General features: G+C 29.0%; 1 protein-coding gene across 3 annotated transcripts; it reads right to left on the reverse strand.

Moving 5' to 3' along the window:
* Positions 1-1,315: 1,315 nt before the first annotated feature.
* Positions 1,316-20,935, reverse strand: LOC114181197 (receptor-like protein EIX2). Of its 3 annotated transcripts, none has more exons than XM_028067576.1 (2): positions 20,408-20,935; positions 1,316-1,621 (listed from the first exon to the last, which is right to left on the reverse strand). In XM_028067576.1, the coding sequence occupies exons 1-2, from the start codon at positions 20,862-20,864 to the stop codon at positions 1,590-1,592; spliced, it is 489 nt and encodes a 162-aa protein (XP_027923377.1). In that variant the 5' UTR covers positions 20,865-20,935; the 3' UTR covers positions 1,316-1,589. The 3 variants fall into 3 exon arrangements, with proteins under 3 accessions (XP_027923377.1, XP_027923376.1, XP_027923378.1); XM_028067575.1 differs by lacking the exon at positions 20,408-20,935 and adding an exon at positions 2,866-4,929 and having other exon boundaries at positions 1,326-1,621; XM_028067577.1 differs by lacking the exon at positions 1,316-1,621 and adding an exon at positions 15,284-15,397.
* Between the last annotated feature and the right edge of the window lie 1,443 nt (positions 20,936-22,378).

Genomic DNA, 22,378 nt, shown 5'->3' on the forward strand with positions numbered 1-22,378 from the left:
TGACCTTAGACGTTTGAAGGCTAACCTTGTGTGTGGTAGGGTGAAACTCATTGGCAATGGCTCTGCAGAGTAATAGAGGTCATCACAAGTGCAAACATCTAGTGAATTCGATTGATTATATGTATCTAGATAATTGAGTCTTAGAGTCTCACTTGTTTGCTATCACATGCTTGGTTGATTCATGTATTATTAACTTTTAAATTGCATGCTCAATTGTATGATAAAACCTTTTACTCTAGCTTACCCTTTCTATTTGCTTATGTGTTTTGTGTGTAGTTTTCTCCTTTTGCGATGATCATCAATTTATTGATGTAAGCATATATGGGAACCCCTCATGGTCATCAGAGTGATGGAAACTTCGCTGCATAGCTAATCTTGGGTTGGATCCCCTTACTTCGAGTACACTTTTAAGGCATTGTGGCCTATGTACTTTTTTGCTCTATGAGCATGTATTTTGGATATTGTTAAACTTGTACTCTGTTTTATTAATGACATCATGGTATGCCTTAATTTTCTCTCCAAGTTGTTTGTATAACTGTGAAGAGTGACATTCCTACTCCATGATAATACCTTTTATAATATTCTTCTATGTGATGTTTCATTTAATTAAGTGTAATTATTAAATGGACGTTACAAATCCAAAGATTAGAAAATATGAAGATTTATATTAGAGATCATTCCTCTAATTACAACTCATGTAAAAAAATGTATTTAGAGAAATAATTATATCTATCATCCATGGCACAAATATTGCAATTTTTAACATACGAAAGAAAAAAAACAACTTCTTATGATGATGAGACAACAATTTTAAGACATGATCGAAAAAAGATAAAGAAAGAGATCGAAAATGTTTATACTTAGGATCTTTTATTATTTTATTGGATCCAAAGATATTAATTATTATCTTTAAGTAATATTCTTATTTATTATTACATCTTTAATCTTTCAATAATTTTCTTTTTGTCGAATGAAAAAATTATTTTACCATAATATTTTTGTAATTGTTATTCTCTTAAAAAATTTAAAATAATTTATAAAGATATATAATAAATAGTGAATGACAAATTAAGATACTTAATAATTGAGACAGATTAATTAACAAATGATAAAAGAAATTCAAGTTGTGCTTTTATAAATTCTTCAACTTACAATCTAACTTTGAATTTCATGTTATCATGCCATTTTTATCTGTCTAAGGTAAAATTTTACTAAAGTAATTCGCGTAAAATTAATTAATCACATGCAACAAATACACATCATCTATTAGTTTTACATAATCAATGAACATGATTCAAAAATCAATAACATGTCATTTCCAACGTTTTGAACATTCATCAAGTCATTTTATTATAAACAACTCACATGTAATAAACTCAGATTGAAAGGCTAAGCCCAACTGCAATGGGCTCCCCCAAGCCCAATTGTTTTCAAAAACTTATTACAAAATAAAAATAGACAAGAAAGAAAGTTTTAAAGAAAATAAATCTAATAAAACCTTCCTCAGTTATCTTTCTCCAAATTCAAGTGAAGTAGCTCTTTTCTCTGTTTTTTCGATCTTCAACAATAATTCCATTTCTTCACTCACACTACTTCACACCTATAATAATCCAGATTTCCTCTGCCAAAAAATAAACAAATCATTAATTTGGCCAAAAATAAAATAACAAAAAATAATGAAAAGAAAAAGAGAAAAACAAAGAAAACTCAAATATTAAAAGGCAAATGAATAGAAAACTCCAATAATTGAAGTGAATACTTTTTAAATTGTTTCGATTTATTATATACTTCTTAAAAATCATTTGTCGAAAAATAATTATATCTATCACCCATGGCACAAATATTGCAATCTTTAAACATACAAAAGAAGAAACAACTTATTATGAGATTGACACAACAATTTTGGGACATGATCGAAAGAGGAGAAATAAAGAGACTGAAAATATGTTTTATACTTAGGATATTTTATTATTTTATTGAATCCATAGACACTAATTATTATCTTTAAGCAATATTCTTATTTATTATTACATCCTTTTTGTCTAATGAAGAAATGATTTTACCATAATAGCTTTGTAATTGTTATTCTCTGAAAAAATGAGATCGATTTCATAAAGATAAATAATAAATAGTAAATGACAAATTAAAATTTGATGTTATTAATTTTTTCAACTAAATAATATCTTGATAATCAGTAACAATAATTAATTATGATGTATTAATATAAAAACATTGTTGTATGTACAATCGTTTATGTCTGTACAAATTTTGGCTTTAAATGTGCTAGTTTAGATTTGAAAGTTCTGATTTTTATTTGATCTTTAATAAATAAAAAAACTTTTGTTTCCTAAATCTTTTTATATATTTTGTTCTGTTATAAGTTGTTTCTGAAATATTTATGCATTTTTCCTCTCAAAATATTTGTTTCTCTACGTTCTAGAAAGTTTTTTTTTGTCATATATTTTCTACTAAAAGGTGATACGTCAAATTAGCAAAGTCACTAGCAACCATCATGAAATACAAAATAAGAAAAACAAAGGATGAAGAAAAAACAATATTATGGATACAAGCGGAGAGAAAAACATGTTTAAATCTAAAATCTCTTAGCTACTTGTGTGATGTTTGACATTCTATTTGCAATAATATATACGGTTGATAATTTGGAAAAAGTAAAAAAATAAAAATTATCATATTAAGTCTTCAATGTTGGTTGTAACATCACAGGAAAAGTAATTCCTATTCTAGTATATATAAAATATATATGTTCAATATATAACTTTTGAAAAAGAAAAACTGAGGTTTGTGAAAACTATTTGTTTAAAATAATAATATAAGAAAAATAACACAAAGCTAAAATAATATTACCTGCTATGCTCTAGAAAACTTCTTGAATACTTTCACTGCTGCCATGACATAAAGAGTGTTTGCTAAATTACTTAAGAACTTGAAATATGCATGACGCCAAGAACGTATCAGTAAGATTGAGCCAAATACTCCCCAAAAGCTAATAACAAATCCAATTGTCATACTTATGTAAAACCCACGATTGAAAATCAAATTGTCATCTTCTTGAAATTCAACAATCGATTTTTGTCTTGGCACTCTATCAATACACAATTTCTCTAATGGTAGTCCACAAAGATCCACATTATCTTCATATCTTGATGCATCAAAACTTTGTAACTGTGTGCCAGTTGGAATTTTTCCAGATAAATAATTATGTGACAAATCTAATGAAGCGAGTCGATCAATTTGAGCAAGACTCAAAGGAATTGAACCAACAAATTGGTTTCTTGACAAATCAAGAAATTCAAGTGATGTTAACTTTCCAATATTTGATGGAATTTTTCCTATCAAATTATTTCTTGATAAATTCAGTGAAATCAAATCAAATAAATCCTCCATTTCTTCTGGAATTTCTCCTGAGAGTTGATTGCTTGAGAGATCAATGCTTTTTAAAAGTGATAATCCATTATTTGTGAACATCTGTTTTGAACCTTTCCACATCAAGAATGTATTCAAATCATATGAATTATGAGCTACCCCAAAGGTGTTGTTCATCAAATACCAATAACGTTGATGATCTATCAAAGAAGTTATTTGAGTCATTGAGGAGTAATTTTTAATGCATTTAGGAATTTGTCCAGATAGATTGTTTAGAGAGAGATCCAATATATGAATGTTTTTTAGATAGCAAATTTGTAATGGTAAACTTCCACATAAGAAATTGCTCCCCAAACTTAAAAATTGCAACTCAAGCAATTTGCTCCCGATCCAATCTGGGATAGATCCTGATAATCTATTTTCTGCCATATCTAGCATCAGTAACTTTGTACAATTCCTTAAGGAGAAAGGGATCTCTCCTCTTAAGGTATTATTTCTCAATAACAATACTTGAAGATCAAGGAGTGATCCTATTGAAGTAGGAATCTTTCCAGAAAATTTGTTCTGACTAATATTTAAAAATATTAATGACTTAAAATGGGTCCAACAATCTGGAATTTGTCCAGAAAATTGATTGTTTGAAAGGTCTAATTGGTATAAAGCTCTAGCTACACCACTTGAACATAAAAACAACAAACAATCTGAAAATTTGTTGTTAGATAAATCAAGATGTGTTGAGTCTCGTAAAAAAGGTGGAACATTACCTTCAAATTGATTTGATCCAAGACTTAGAGAATAATAACGATTTTGTAGTGGCAAATTTGGAATCGTACCTTGTAGGTGATTGCATGAAATATTGATAATGAACCACTCTTGCAATGCAAATTTAGTCCAAAACCATTCTGGAACCATATCCGATATTCCATTATTTGAAATGTCAAGGAATTGAAATTCCTTTTGTGTCTCTAACCATTTTGGAAATAATGGACCTAACTTGCAAGATCTCAATCCAATATCAACCAATTGAAAATATGGAGCCCAATTTTGACTAAATTCCACCACCAAAAAGTTATTTGATAAGTCCAATGCCTTTAACTTGAACATATTAGAAAAATGAGAGTGAGTTATCACACCTTTTAAAGAATTTGACATCAAAGAGAGAACTTCAAGATCAGATGGAAATTGAATATCTTCAGAAAGTGTCCCATTTAACTTGTTACTACCAAGGTATAATCCTTTTAATGATGGGTACTCTGGGAGGGTATTGGGCAAAGTACCACTAATTTGATTATAGCTCAAATCTAAATGTTGTAAAGAGTATTTAGAACATCCAGACAAATGATTAAATATGATTGTCAGATCTTCGCTCAACTTATTAAAGGACAAATCCAATGAGCGCAAAGTACATATACTCCCAAATGATTTTGGAACACCACCTTCTAAAGAGTTAGACTCAAGTGACAACTGCTCCATTTGAAATGGCAATGTGAAACCTTCTGGGATCTTTCCACTCAACTTATTTCTAGAAAGATCCAATGTTTTTAAAGAGGAGAACATTGAAAGGTCAGGTAGGGAGCCTGTGATTTGATTAGAAATCAACCTCAACTCTTGTAGTGAGTATTTAACACAACCACTAGATAAATTATGAAGAATTGACACAAGATCTTCCGTTATATTGCTTCCACTGATGTCTAAAGAACGTAGGGTGCATATATTCATGAATGATTTCAAATCCTCACCCTTGAACAAATTATTGGAGAGGTCAAGGCGTTCAAGTGAATTCATGAACAAGCCAAAACCATTTGATGTGGAACCCTCCAAGAGGTTCCAATTAAGGTAAAGCTCAACAAGGTTGGAAGTGGTGTTTGACAGCCATGGGAATAGCATTGGTTGTGTGAAGGAGTTTCCAGAAAGATAAAGGACAGAAAGGGAAGTAGAAAAATTGAATTTGGAAGGGTTGAATGAAAGGAGAAAATGATCGGAAAGGCCACAATCAACTAAACTGAGTTCTCTTAGTTTTGGTAGCTTGGCAATCGTTTGAAGCCAACTAGGAGAAGTGTTAAAATTAGATATGGAAGCCAAGTAAAGATGGGTTAAAGAAGTAAGATTTGATAACCATTGATGAGTAGTGACAATTTTGAGAGCAGAATGAGATCCTCCAAGATAGAGTGTATGCAAATTGGAAAGGTTTCCTAGTTGGGAAGGAATGTATCCTTCAAAAGAATTCCCAGTGAGATCAAGATACTCCAACCGAAACAGATTTCCAATCTGAGATGGGAAACTTCCTTCAAAAGAATTCCCACTGAGATCAAGATACTGCAAGAGAGAGAGATTTTCAATCTGAGATGGAACACTTCCACCAAAAGAATTGCTACTAAGATCAAGATGCTGCAAGCAAGAGAGATTTCCAAGTTGAGGAGGGATTGAACCCTCCATGGCATAATTTCTTGCAAGATTTAAATATTTCAAATGAGAAAGAGAGCCAAACTCACTTGGAATTTCTCCGGCAAAACCAGATGAAAAGAGATCAAGATATTTCAAGCGTTTGAGAGAAGCAAGGAAGTTGGGGATGTGAGTGTCTCGAAAAGAGTTGGAACTGAGGTTCAAATACTGCAACTGTGGCAACTCCATCAACGACGAGTGGATCTCTCCGCTTATATGATAACGATGATAGGTATCATTAAACTGTCCAGGAAGGTGGAGGCGTAGAACGTGAGCGGTGAGGTTGCTGCAGCGAATCCCCTCCCAGCGGCAACAGTCGGGAGTGGTCCAAGAGGAGAGCATGCCGTAGTTATCGATAATGGCAGCCTTGAATTGAAGGAGTGCTTCCCTCTCCTTTGGAAGGCATCTGGTATGGTGTTCTCCATGAGAAACCTGCAACACCACACTCACCACAAACATCATCACTTTCATATTCTTCATTATCATCACACACTCACACTGAATAGTATAGAACTAGATTGATACGGGTTCTGAAATTTAGCACTCCCATTTCCTAAATTTATAGACACACCAACTCCTAAATTACCTATACTTTATTTTCAGTCGTCGGTCCAGCTATTTTATTAATCACAACATTTTATTCAATTTACATACACGAATATAACTTCATTTATCTTGTGCGTGAATAGATGAAATGTTTTTGCTTTTATAGTATGAACATAATTTACGTAGTTGTCGAATAATAAATCATCTGACGTTCTTTTACGGCAATAATAATTCTATTCCAATATAATTTAAAGAGGATTTTATAATATTTTTCTAAGAAATTTCATTTTTGAATTAGAAATCACAACATCACAGTCCTTAATATAGTACATAGCAACTATATTGTAAAATAGATTAATTCATTACCAACCTTTTGTGGATAACTAATTTTCATAGAGATATTTAGCTTACTACTTTTAATGAGTCTTTTCCTTTTTTTACTAGGTAAACTTATATTGCTTTTTTACTAGTTCCAAGAGAAATCTTTCGTACAATTCAATTTGGAATACAAAGGCAAGTTTCACGTTCCAATCAGTAATTTATAAGAAAAAGTTATAAAAAGTGTACTTTATAAACCAAGTCATGATCCATATTGTTTATCTTTTAAACACGGTAAAATAGGATAATTTAATTTTTTCTAAGTCAATTTTATTTTAATTAATGTTTTAAATAAGTATGTCACCTTTTTAGTTTTTCTCCATTTTTTCTAGGTTGGACCTAGATTTATTTTTTGTCGGTCATATCAATTTTTTGACAATAAAAAGGCAAGGGATAGTAATAAAATCGAATGAAACTCTACTATTTCAACCAAATAGAGTTCAATAATTTAGTTTCAATCATTGTCTTGTTATCATGTAAAATTAAACCGATTTTATATTTCTTTTTTCACAAGATTAACAAAACTTTGTTTTTCAATCCAATTAGAATGTTTTGCTTTTAAGTTTTTACATTGAAGATTAATTTAATGGAAAAATAACTTATTTGGTGAAGTATTCTCAAACGAACTCATTCTCTTTTTTATTTGAATTTCAATTAGAATTTTATGCATGTCCCATTAACACAGTCTATTTTTTGGGTTTTCAATTATAATGAAAATGGGAATACTATGACAATGGATGAAGTGTAATTCAAAGATGGTAAAATCCAAAATATACGTGTGGTGATACAATGATTACACAAATTGCAATGAAATCTAAAGAGCACAAAAGTAAATTGCAAATAAACTACCAAGGAAAGTAAAGAAATTTTTAAAGCGGTGACCTAAATTGTAACTAACACTGCATTATCTTTTTTTTATGTGACGTCCCTCAGCATGTATGTATTGTTCCATAATTTATCACCAATGTAAAATAAAAAAATAAACCTATTTGTATTTTCTAATATTCTCTAAATAGTTACAAGATTTTGAATTTTGAAATTTAAACATGTTACATGCCAAATATTCCTATAATTGTCCTAAAAAAACTACCCTTAACGTGTTGGAGTCGATGCATCTTAAACAATTAATATCCATTATATCTCATTATGGTTGTTGCTTTGTTCTTCTTTATTTGCTTGAACCCTTCGATGTTAGTTGTATTATTTCTTCTTTTCTTCGACCGACATTTCTAACATGGGTAAATAACTCGTTTTAGTCACCTAACAGAGGATAAACAATCACCTTCTACTAAATTACAAGTCTGCTTTATGACATCCTTCAAAGACACCAACCTTGTAAAATATTATGCGATTTAACCTTTTGTTTCTTACTCTTTTCATATGACTTAACCTTTCATCGATTAATTGTGCGAGATATCTCTCTATTAACTTTCAACTCCATATAAATTCTTGATATATTTCAAATAATTTCTTCCTATTTCGCAATGCTCTCAACATGGATATAAAAGAACTAATAAACAAAGTTTCCTATAACACACAGGCAAGCACAATGGAAGAAAATCATTTCCATTGAATTTGCTTCCCTTCCCTTGATTGCCATAAATTCACATAAACTCGATAGAATTATAAAATGTTAATTTTTCTACATATATTTTTGTTATTACATGATAATTGAGTCAATGTCAAGTGTACAATGATTCATGAATGATGATGGTAATTGAGTCAATTAAAGTTCAACATGATTCATGAATGATGATGGTAATTGAGTGAATGTTGGGTATAACATGATTCATGAACGTAGATGACAATTGTCTCAATGTTAGGGCAACGTGATTCATGGATTCATGAATGTTGAAATAAAAACATTCACGTGTGGATGTGACTCCATGTTATCCCTTTCTACTTTCCACCCTAAATGAATTCTAAGTCTCTGACATCCTTTTTAAAGTTCTTATCACTAAGCCAACCATCCATAGTTTTAAAGGAAGTACTATACCATAGTCCTGCTTCCAAGATTTTAAAATTATTGGGAAGTGGTTCCAAATATCCTTTACATAAATTATAAATAACACGTATTGATCTTGTCTCCCTCCATGCATTAGAAACCTGTGCATTAAAAAATTATAAAATTATAGTGAAAATTAAGTTGATGAAGTAAGATAAAAGCCACATCAAATTGTTAATAGTCACACCTTCTAATTAACAATCACACCACCTCATTAAACATTAAATGAATTGTCAAGAAATTCAACACTTTACTTTACAAATGGATAATAACACTATAACTCCAATTTTTTTTGACTTTCGTCATTTACTTCTTGATGTGACTTAATGTGAGTCATTAATTAATATATTTTTATATTTTTTTTTGAAAAAATTAATAACCCATATTATACCACATCAAGAGAGTAAAGAATCAGACTATATGAAATTCAGTATAATTTTCCTTTACAAATAATAGAAGAAATTCATGTTGCGTTTTCAGAAACTTTTCAACTTGCCATCTAACTTTCACTTTCTTGTCATTCAAACCACTTTACCATGGTGAAGGTAAAGTTTTATTAAAGTAATTGACATTGAATTAATTAAAATATGAACCCTCTTACACGCAATCAAGGTAAAAGAAATAACATGACTCAAAAATCAATAAGTAATTACCAAACATGTCATTTCAAACATTATGAAAATTCATCAAATCACTGTATGACTAACAACTTCACAAGGAAACATAGTAAACTTAGATTTAAACGCTAAGCTATGAACAAAATGCTTAGGAAAAGGAAAATGAACAACATATTGTTCACAATTGGCTCTCAAAGCCCAAAGGAGTTCAACCACTAATTACAAAATAAAAATAGACAAGAAAGAAACTTTTAAAGAAAATAAATCTATGGAAACCTTTCTCGATTTTCTTTTTCCAAATACAGGCAACTCTTTGCTTTGTTCTTTGATGTCCTTTCACTCTTTCAATTTTCAACATCAATTCCATTTTCTCACATCCACTACTTCACACCTATATTATCCAGATTTCATCTGCCAAAAATTAAACAAATCCTTAATTTGGTAGAGAAAAAAATAGAAACAATAAAAAATAATGAAAAAAACAGAAATTCAAAAAAAAAAACTCAAATAATAAAAGCATAACTTAATTATAGAGAATTCCCATCAAGTATGCTAATTAAATTCTTTTAATTTATAATACACTTTAAAAAAATCATTTGTCAAAAAAAATCTATTATGATGAACAAAACAAATAAAAATTATTTTTAAAAGACAAATTGAGATTAGAAAATATCAAGATTTAAATTGGGCATATTTGAATCTTTGTACAACTCATTAACTACAAAAATATGTATTTATAAAACCATGGTTCAAGTATTGCAATTTCAAGTATATAAAAAAAATTATCATGAGAATGACAAAATAATTTTGATCATGAGCTAAAATGGGAGACCATGAAAAAAAAAGGAAAAGACTAGAAAACATTGATTCAACTGCACGTAAACAGTTTTTCCTAGTTTTTTTTTTTTACCTTTTCTAATAATTTTCTTGTATAGTGTTTTATTCTAATTTTTTTTTATACTAGTCTGCACATTGATTACTATTTAGTAATTTTTTTATAGTGTTTTAAACTAAGTTTTTTATTTTATTTTATTTTATTGTGTCTTTATGCATAAATTATTATCTTTAAGCAATATTCTTATTTATTGGCATCTCAATTGAATATGATGAGTAATTTACTATTACATTCTTACTCTTTCAATATTTCTTTGTTTTTTTCTACTAAACAAATATTTTACATGCAGAGAAGAAAAGGAAATAAACAATAACAAATTTATGAAATGAAAAAAAGACCAGAAATGATAGCATAGAGACAAAAAAATAAAAAGAGAAAGTTACAGTGTCTTGATAGAGAAAAAAAAGAGTACTCAAACAATATTCGTAAAAAAAAATACCAAAAATGGTAGTGACGAGAGATAAAAAATATAAAAAAAAATGGTTAAAGTGTTTTGACAGAGAAAAGAATTTTACTTAAACAATATTCGTAAAACCAAAATTCAGATATGTTGATTAAAGATGTAGATGTATTTAGTGACGAAACTTGAATAAAAATTTTAGAGGTGTCAAATTAAAATTTTCTATATATAATTATTTTTATTAATTAAATAAATAAACTTTTTATTTTCTCTACTTAAATTATTCTTTTACATCGATTCATGGATGTACTTTTCAATTTCTACTATTTTTGATTTCTATTCTAATTTAAGACTATTCAACTAATTTATTATGAGTAACAAATTTGTAATGCAACCTAGATACATTCATAAAATTTTACAAATTTAAATTGAAAATAAAAGATTCTTTAATTTCATAATTTATAATTATACTAATATGACGAAAACTATAATCAAGGTTCATGTCAATTACATAAAAGAATTCCTAAAATCTTGATTAGGGTTCATACTAATTTGGGGAATTCCTAAACATTGTGATAGGAATAAGAGAATCATAAATTTAAGATACATAAATCATAATGGAATATTAATCTTGATTTATGAGATATTTTGTAATAATGCATTACTCAATCTATATATTCTTCAATCCCTTCCCCGATTATCTTTTTATCTTTCTTTTTACTTTTATACTTTCTTGATAATTTATTGAAAAAGAACCTTATGTATAGAGACAAAATCCTATTCCTTTTTATTAACGAATATCCATCAAATTAATTTTCATTTTATTTTTTAAAAAATAAAAATACATAAATAAATAATATATATAAATAAAATGATAAAAACTTTTCAAAACTTAATATATATAATATAATAATATATATATAATATAATTTTAAAATATATAAATTACATATAAAAAATAAAATTAAAGACTTTTGAGGGAGCCATGGCTCACCTTAGTCATAACCATACCAATGGATGTCTTGGTATAAAAAAAAAGCATAATGTAAATGACAAAAAACAAATGTTCAGTCAGAAAGAAGAAAGGAACCGAGAAATGAGTAAAAACAAAACTTTGATAGAAAAAAAAAATACATACCATTGTGATTGTTGAACAAAAAATACGAAATCTTAGTTGCAAGTTTTGTGCTTAAGAGACATGAATCTATTTGGTCATAAAGAAGAAAACAAGAGTTGGGTAAAAAATTGAAACTTTGATAAAAAACAAAAAAAAATGATAAAATACATACCATTGTAATTCTTGATTAGAAAAGACGAAATCATGTTGCAAGTTTTGTGCTTGAGGGACTTGCTTGTGGCCTTCGAGGCTCTTAAATATTTGATTTTGTCCACCATTTCTTTACTCTAAACAAAATCAAAGTTTAAGAACAAAAAAACATGAATTTGGTTGATAGGAAGGAAGAAAATAACCGATAGTTGAATAAAAATCGAAACTTCGATCACAAAACAAAAAAAAAATTGAAAAATACATACTATTTGAGAGACTTGCCTCTGACCTTCAAGAACTTTTCAATTTGTTATCTGTCTACAATTTCATTCAGAAAGAAGAAAGGAACCGAGAAATGAGTAAAACCAAAACTTTGATAGAAAAAAAAAATACATACCATTGTGATTGTTGAACAAAAAATACGAAATCTTAGTTGCAAGTTTTGTGCTTAAGAGACATGAATCTATTTGGTCATAAAGAAGAAAACAAGAGTTGGGTAAAAAATTGAAACTTTGATAAAAAACAAAAAAAAATGATAAAATACATACCATTGTAATTCTTGATTAGAAAAGACGAAATCATGTTGCAAGTTTTGTGCTTGAGGGACTTGCTTGTGGCCTTCGAGGCTCTTAAATATTTGATTTTGTCCACCATTTCTTTACTCTAAACAAAATCAAAGTTTAAGAAAAAAAAAACATGAATTTGGTTGATAGGAAGGAAGAAAATAACCGATAGTTTAATAAAAATCGAAACTTTGATCACAAAACAAAAAAAAAAAATTGAAAAATACATACTACTTGAGAGACTTGCCTCTGACCTTCAAGAGCTTTTCAATTTGTTATCTGTCTACAATTTCATTCATCTAAACAAAACCAAAGTTAAAAAAAGAAAAAATAAGAACATGAATTTGTTCAGTAAGAAAGAAGAAAACATATGAGAATTGGGTAAAAATCAAAACTTTGATAAGAAAAGAAATGAAAAAATACATATAATTGTGATTCTTGATCAAAAAAGATAAAATAATGTTGTAAGTTTTGTGCTTAAGAGATTTGCATGTGGCCTTCAAGAGCTCTTAAGTCTTTGATCTTGTCCACCATTTCATTTATATAAACAAAACCAAAGTTAAAAAAATGAACATGTTCAATGAGAAAAAAGGAAACAACTAATAGTTTAGTAAAAATTGAAACTTTTATCACAAAACAAAAAAATCGAGAAATACCTACCAAGGTGATTCTTAAACAAAAAATTTTGTGTTTGAGAGACTTGTTTGTGGCCTTCAAGAGTTTGTTGATATCAGAGAAAGTTAATCAAAACAAACTTTACCTAGATAAAAGCAAAAAGAAAAAAAAAATGAATGTGTTCATTCAGTCAAAATTAAAACTTTCATCAGAGAAAAAATCATACAAAAATACATACCTCTTGTAGAAGAAAAAAAAAAGCTTCGGGAGAAGAAAAACTTGTAGAGAACAAAAGTTCAACACAAAAAGGAGAAGAACATGCGTTTGATCTATTAGAAAGAAGAGAGTTCTTTAAAAAATCAAACTTTGTCAAGAAAACCATAAAAATTTAAAAATACATACCAACATTGAAGACAAATTTATGTTGCCTGTTTTGTGGTTGGAGAGACTTGCTTGTGGCCTTCAAGAGGTCTTAAATCTTTCATCTTGTCCAATTGTTCATTCATGTAAACAAAATGATTGTTAAAAAAAACATGAATATATTCAGTTAAAAAGAAGAGAGTTCTTTAAAAATGCTAACTTTGTCAAAGAAAATCAAAAAATGGAAAAATTCGTACCATTATGATGGTTAAAGAAGACTTAAACACTAGTCAAAAAGAAGAAAATTCTTAAAAATCGAAACTTTGTCAATAAATCCAAAAAAATAAAATGGAAAAATACATACCGTTGTTTTTTGTGGGCTTGAAGACCTTAAATCATCAAAGTTCATGCACCTCGGAGAAAACCTTTGGTCATCAAAGAAAAAAACAATACAAAAGCCTATACAAAATAAACTTCGCTGGAGAAGAGCTATTGGAATGAAGAAGAGAACGTTCGAGTTTATAAGGAGGGGTATCACCGGAGAGATATAACACACCACATTGGTACACTCCCCCTCCAGCAGAAGCATTCCCAACCATGAATACCCCTTTTCTGTACCGCCGTTCTTCTTAACGGGACACGCTTACCTGACCCACACTAACACACCAATGAGACCTGAGCCCAACCATATAAGGCATTGACACCACTCTCAACCCAAAACCTTAAGGCAATGGGTTTATGGGTCTTTATTCTTATACAGTGTTCCACTTTCTCATTTCGCTAATGTGGGACTTAGACTTACACTTGGATTCATAATAATAACTTTCCTAGGTCAGAAAAAAGTATGTTGGGTTTGTGGTTGACGGAGAGTGAGAGAGAGTAAGAATTTGAATTTGTGAGTAAACGATGAAAGTAGGTCTAGGTTATTACATTTTGAATTTTGATTTTGATTATTGAATTATTTTATTGTAGCTCAAAATTAGAAATGGACAATGAATGACACATACGTGTCTTTGCTTATTGTAATTAAAAAAAATTGGATGATAATTTTTCAGATATATTATTATATTAAAAATCTGCTGATAGTTAGATATTCATTTGTATATTATATTAGATTCAGACTTTCAGTTCGTCGGAGCTATGTAGAATCAATTGTGAGACAAATTGGAACGAAATTGATAAATTTAATGTATACAATATATTATTTAAAAAGAGTAAATTTGACACCTTAATAAAATGCTAATTAAATTATAAGATGACTTATGAAATTAAAAGTCATATTTAACTTTCTAACACTAAAATGAATTATCGATAAATTTAATAATTAATATAGATTATTTCACAAATGACAAAAGAAATTCATGTCGTGCTTTTATAAATTCTTCAACTTACAATCTAATTTGAATTTCATGCAATTCATACCATCTTCTGCTTAAGTTTAAGGTAAAATTTTAGTAAAGTAATTCACGTAAAACTAATTAAAACATTAACCCTCTTAATCACATGCAAGAGATAAAGGTAGAAAGGAACAAAAACCATCATCTATTAGTTTTATACAATCAAAGAACATGACTCAAAAATCAATAAGTAATTACCAAACATGTCATTTTCAAAGTTTTGAAGATTCATCAAATTATTGTATGACTAACAATTTCACATGAAAGGCTACTCTATGAACAAAGTATTTAGAAAAAAGAAAATGAACATCACAATCACAATAAAAATGGACAAGAAAGAAAGTTTTAAAGAAAATAAATGTGTAGAAACCTTCCTCAATTATCGATCTCCAAATCCAAGTGCCTTTTCCTCTGTTTTTTTTTTTTTTTTTTGTCTTTTCGGCATGGTAACCTCACAACCCTTATAATCTTCAACAACAATTCCATTTTTCCACATGCACTACTTCATACCTACAATCCATATTTCTTCTGCCAAAAGTTAAACAAATAATTAATTTGGCCAAAAATAGAAACAATAAAAAGATAATGAAAAAAAAAGACGAATCCAAAGGAATTTCATGTTAAAAGGCAAAGGAATAGAAAACTCCAATAATTGAAGTGACTACTAATTAAATTCTTTCGATTTATTTTATACTTTGTAAAAAAAAAAAATCACGTGTCAAATTATCTTATATGATTAGGAAAGCAAGTAAAAAAAAGTATTTGTACAAGCCAAATTAAGACTAGAAATCATCAAATTCAAATTGGAGATCTTTATTTGAATTAGAGCTTATCATTTACTACATAAATGTATTTACAGAAATACTTATATCTATCATCCATGAAACTAATATTGCAATGTTTAAACATACAAAATAAAATAACTTATTATGGGAATGACACAACAATTTTGAGACATGATTGAAAGAGATAGAAATAAAGAGACTGAGAATATGTCTTATGCCAACGATTTTTACTTATTTTATTGTTTCTATATACATTAGTTATTATCTTTAAGTAATATTTTTATTTATAATTACATCGTTAATCTTTCAATAAGTTTCTTTTTGTCTAATAAAAAACGATTTTACCATAATATTTTTGTAATTCTTATTAGATGGAAATATGGAAATGTGAACCATTTATAACAAGAAAATTATTAAATATAAATCAAATTTAAAAATCAAAATAATTAATCACTATATTAATTAATTGAGTAAATACAAATTTATAAACTAAAAATTATTAGTATTTAAAATAATTTTTTTTATAAATAAAAAAATTTATAACTGATTTGAGAATTAAACTTTAAGTATATGTCCTTATAACTACAAAAGTTTTAAATATTTAATATTATTGATTTTAAATTAATCTTTAATTTCAAATTAAAAATTAATTTAGTGGTTAAAACCTAGAGACCAATTTATACTTTGATTCTTTTTAATACTAATAATATTTTTAGTTTATAAAATAGTATTTAAATTAGTTAATATAATAACTAATTATTACTCGTTTCTAAAATTAGTTATTTAATGAGTTTCTTGTAATAATTTTACAAAGATAAATTATAAATAGTGAATGTCGAATTAAAATGTGATGATATTTTTTTAACTAAATAATATCTTGATAATATGTAACGATAATTACGATGTATTAATATACAAAAATATATGCATATACAAATCATTTATGTTTATACAAATTTTGGCTTTAAATGTGTGTATTTAAATTTGAAATATATTCTGATTTGTATTTGGTCTCTAGTAAAAATTATATATTTTGTTTCCAAAATCTTTTAACATATTTTCTTTGTATGTTAAGTTATTTTTGAAATATTTATGAATTTTTTTTCGCAAAATATTTAAATTTTTTTCTTTACGCTCCTAAAATTATGTTTTCTTTGTCATGTCTTCTCTATTAAATGGTGATATGTTGAATTTGAAAAATCACTAAGCCAGCATGAAATACAGAATAAGAAAAATAAAGGATAAGGAAAAAACAATATGGATGAATACACTTGGAGAGAAAAAACATTTTTAAATCTAATCTTTAGTTTTTTATTTTATTTTTGAGATTCCATTTACAAGAATTATTTATATATTGAAAAATGTAAACGAATATTAAAATTTACCCTAAGAATGTTCAATATTGATCTTAATATCACAGAAAAAGCAATTCCTATTCTAAGATATATGTTCAACAACTTTTGAAAAAGAAAACTAAGGAATATAAAAATTATTTATTTAAAATAATAATAATAATAATAAAATATAAAAAAAAACAATCAAATTTTTAACACAAACTTAAAATAATGTTACCTGCTGCCAAAGAGTGTCTCCTAAATTATTTAAGATCTTGAAATATGCATCACGTCAAGAACGTATTATTAAGATCGAGCCAAACACTCCCCAAAAGCTTACGACAAATCCAATTGTCATACTTATATAATATTCATGATTGAAAATCTCATCCTCTTGAAATTTAGTAATTGGTTTTTGCCATGGCTCTCCATTAGTACACAATTTCTTTAATGGTGGTCCACAAAGATTAGCATTATCTTCGTATTTCGATGCGTCAAAACTTTGTAATTGTGTGCCAATTGGAATTTCTCCACATAAATAATTATGTGATAAATCTAACATAGCGAGTCGGTCAATTTGAGCCAAACTCGAAGGAATAGAACCAACAAGTTGGTTTCGTGACAAATCGAGAAATTCAAGTGATGTTAGCTCTCCAACATTTGAAGGAATTTTTCCTGTCAATTGGTTTCTTGATAAATTCAATGAAACCAATCCAAATAAACCCTCTATTTCTTTTGGAATTTCTCCTGATAATTGATTGTTTGAGAAATCAATACTTTTCAAAAGTGATAATTCTATGTTTGTGAACATTTGCTCAGAACCTTTCCATATCAAGAATGCATTCAAATTGTACGAATGGTTAACTGTCATATCACTCCTGTTGACCAAATATTGATGACTTTGATAACCTCTCAAAGAAGTCATTTGAGCCATTGAGGATAAATTTTGTATGCATTTAGGAATCTGTCCAGATAGGTTGTTTAGAGAGAGATCTAAGAGTTGAATTCTTTTTAGATAACAAATTTGCAATGGTAAGCTCCCATAGAAATAATTGCTTCTTAAGCTTAAAAATTGCAACCGTGATAACTCGTTCCCGATCCAATTTGGGATAGATCCTGATAATCTATTTTCTGCTATGTCTACCATCACTAACTGTGTGCAATTCTTCAAGATGGAAAGGATATTGCCTGATAAGTTATTACTTCTCAATAATAATACTTGAAGTTGCAAGAGTGATCCGATTGAAGTAGGAATATTTCCAGAAAATTTGTTTTGACTCATAGTTAAATAAGTCAATGCCTTGAAATGGGTCCAACAGTCCGGAATTTGTCCAGAAAACTTATTATTTGAAAGGTCTAATTGGTACAAAGTTTCAGCTACACCACCAGAGCATAAAAACGAAAAAGAATTTGTGAATTTATTGTTTGATAGATCAAGAAACATTGAGCCTCGTAAAAATGGTGGAACATGACCTTCAAATCGATTTGATGCTAGATTAAGAGAAAAATAATGATTATCTAATGGCAAATTTGGAATTATACCTTGCAAATTATTGCATGAAATATTAATACTCATCCAATCTGACAACCCAAATTTGGTCCAAAACCATTTTGGAATAGTACCTGATATTCCATTATTTGAAATATCAAGGGAATCAAATTTGTTTTGTTTCTCTAGCCACTTGGGAAATAATGGGCCTAACTTGCAAGACCTCAATCTAATATCATCCAATTGAAAAGACGGAGTCCAATTTTGACTAACTTCTAAAGTTAGTGAGTTATCTGACAACGTCAATGCCTTTAACTTTGTCATATTATTAAAATGAGAGTCAGTTAGCACACCTTTCAAAGAGTTTGACATCAAGTATAATACCTCAAGTTCTGTTGGAAATCGAAGATCTTTAGAAATTGTCCCATTTAATTTGTTACCATCAAGGTACAATTCTTTTAAAGATGGGAACATTGTTGCGAGGTTGCTAGGCAAAGTACCACTAATTTGATTCATGCCTAGATTTAAATGTTGCAATGATGGGGATAAGTGATGTATTATTGTTGAAAGGTTTTCACTCAGACTGTTATTGAATAGGTTCAATGAACGCAAAACACTATCATTGTGAAGTAATTTTGGAACTCCGTCCTTTATTTGATTTCCCGATAGATCCAACCTTTCTAACTTTGAAAATATAGAGAAATCAGGCAGTATTCCGTTGAATTTATTGTGAACGAGATATAGTTCTTGCAATGAGTATCTAGAGCATCCGGACAAATGATTAAATACCACTGTCAGATCTTCACTCAACTTATTGAAAGAAAAATCCAATAACTCCAAAGTACATGTGCTCCCAAATGATTTTGGAACACCACCTTCTAAAGAGTTAAATCTAATTGACAACTGCTCCAAATGAGATGGTAATCTAATGCCTTCAGGTATCTTCCCACTCAATTGATTGCGAGAAAGATCCAACGTCTTTAAATTTGAAAATGCTGAAAGGTCAGGTACAGAACCTCTGATTTGATTGTGTGCCAAACTCAACTCTTGTAGTGAGTATTTAACACAACCACTAGAGAAATTATGAAGAATTGACACAAGATCTTCCGTCATATTGTTTTCACTGATGTCTAAAGAACGTAGAGTGCATATATTAGTGAATGATTTTAAATCCTCACCCTTGAGCACATTATTGGAGAGGTCAAGGTGCTCAAGTGAATTCATGAACAAGCCAAAACCATTTGATGTGGAACCCTCCAAAAGGTTCCAACTAAGGTAAAGCTCAACAAGGTTGGAGGTGGTGTTTGACAGCCATGGGAATAGCATTGGTTGTGTGAAGGAGTTTCCAGAAAGATAAAGGACAGAAAGGGAAGTAGAAAAATTGAATTTGGAAGGGTTGAATGAAAGGAGAAAATGATCGGAAAGGTCACAATCAACTAAACCGAGTTCTCTTAGTTTTGGTAGCTTGGCAATGATTTGAAGCCAACTAGGAGAAGTGTTAAAATTAGATATGGAAGCGAAGTAAAGATGGGTTAAAGAAGTAAGATTTGATAACCATTGATGAGTAGTGACAATTTTGAGAGCAGAAGGAGATCCTCCAAGATAGAGTGTATGCAAATTGGAAAGGTTTCCTAGTTGGGAAGGAATGTATCCTTCAAAAGAATTCCCAGTGAGATCAAGATACTGCAACCAAGAGAGATTTCCAATCTGAGATGGGAAACTTCCTTCAAAAGAATTCCCACTGAGGTCAAGATACTGCAACCGAGAGAGATTTCCAATCTGAGATGGGAAACTTCCATTTAAAGAATTCCAACCGAGATCAAGATACAGCAACCGAGAGAGATTCCAAGTTCATGAGGGATTGAACCCTCCAAATAATAATTAGAAGCAAGATTTAAGTATTTTAAATGAGAAAGAGAGCCTAACTCACTTGGAATATTTCCTCTAAATCGAGATGAAGAGAGATCAAGGTATCTCAAGTTGGTAAGGGAGCCAATAAACCCTGGAATATTAATGTCTGGAAAAGAATTGAGACTGAGGTTCAAATACTGTAATTGTCGCAACTCCGTTAATGACTTGTGGATCTCTCCGCTGATGTAACGCCGAGAGACTTCATAATAATAGCGAAGAGAAAGAGATTTATAATGAACTTCTCCGTGAAGGTCGAGGCTTACAATATGGGCGGTGAGGTTGCTGCAGCGAATCCCTTCCCACCGACAGCAGTCGGGAGAGGTCCAAGAGGAGAGCATGTCGTAACTATCAACAATGGCAGCCTTGAATTGGAGGAGTGCTTCCCTCTCCTTCGGAAGGCATCTCATATGGTGTTCTCCGTACGCAACCTGCAACACCACACACACCACAAACATCATCGCTTTCATATTCTTCATTATCACTTTCAAACAGAGTGAATATTAGAAGAGACTGATATATGGTTTCTGAATTTACCACTCCCAATACCCATCCATATATATACACACACCAACTCCTAAATTACATATTCTTCTCTCTCTCTGCTGCACTGCTTCCTTACTTTATTCTAAGTCACTTTTTTTTATTCATCATATCAATTAATTTTTGTGATCATAAATAATGTACTAAAACAACCCTTTTTTATTTACAATTATATATGACTCGTACAATAACTTAGTAAAAGCCAACAAATATAAAACATAAAACGCACTAAATGGTTTTATGTTTCAAATAATAAAAGAAACCAATGACATTTCATTTCAGCTTTATATTTATTATGCATTTCATTAATGCATGCAAGATTTCAATAATTTCAGCATTATCAATTGACTTCCAAGAAGACTTGTGAATTTTCATTTTAAACCACAATATTATATGAAAAAAACAAACAATCAAACTCCTCCTTACAAATAATTAAAGAATTGGAATTTAATATTTGAAAAAAAAAATAAGAAAGTGCTCTGAAAATGCAATTGTGTCCAACAAATTGTACTCTTTGCGATATCTTTATTTGTGGCTACCAAGATGGTCAGTTTTTCCTAGCCACATAGAAAGAGTCCAAATTATTACAATTTAATAGTTTTACATGAATACTAAATAATGTTATTTATTCTTGTGTAGAGACAATATATTGTATGAAAATAAATACAATTAAAATTTTGTATATTGTTCGTGATTTTGTTATACAATTCATAAAATAGATATTAATTTTTCTTTCAGTTTTTCTTTTTTAAATTTGTAAGTCCCACTAAATATTAAGAAAATATTTAATGGTGAAAGCTTATGTCACCATTTCTATCTTGTTCCTGTAACGTTGTCATCTCATATTATTAGAGCTGTCAAAATGGGTTGCAACCCGCAAGCCAACCTGGCTCACTACGGATTTGGGCTAGGTTGAGTGTAAATTCTTTTACAAATTTGAATACAAGTTGATTTTTTATTCGGCTCATTCGGGTTGAACCCGTGATGAGCCGAGTTGACTCACCAACCCGCAGATAAAAGAGTCACACAAATGTTTTTTATTAAGTTGGATTTTACATTGAGTTATGTTAGGTTATTTTTTTTAGCCAACACATAAATAATTTGTATTTTTTTTTATTTTGGTTTCTATTAAAGTTTATTTAGATTTTAATTAGAATTACAATTTAGTTTTGACTGAAAAAAATAATCAAATTGTATTTTTTTTAATTAAGTGAATCCGTGAGTCAATCCGTTTAACCCGCCAAATACATTAATAATGTAAGAGAAAACTTATATATATATATATATATATATATATATATATATATATATATTAATAAATTTTGTATTCTATATTATATTTAATTTATATTTCACTATTTATTAACATGATATACTTTATAAAATAAATAAAAATTTTACCTAATTTAATTATCATAAATTCTAGTTATATATACACACAATTATAAGA

Source organism: Vigna unguiculata, chromosome 4, assembly GCF_004118075.2.
Source record: "Vigna unguiculata cultivar IT97K-499-35 chromosome 4, ASM411807v1, whole genome shotgun sequence".
In the NCBI taxonomy this organism is placed as follows: domain Eukaryota; kingdom Viridiplantae; phylum Streptophyta; class Magnoliopsida; order Fabales; family Fabaceae; genus Vigna; species Vigna unguiculata.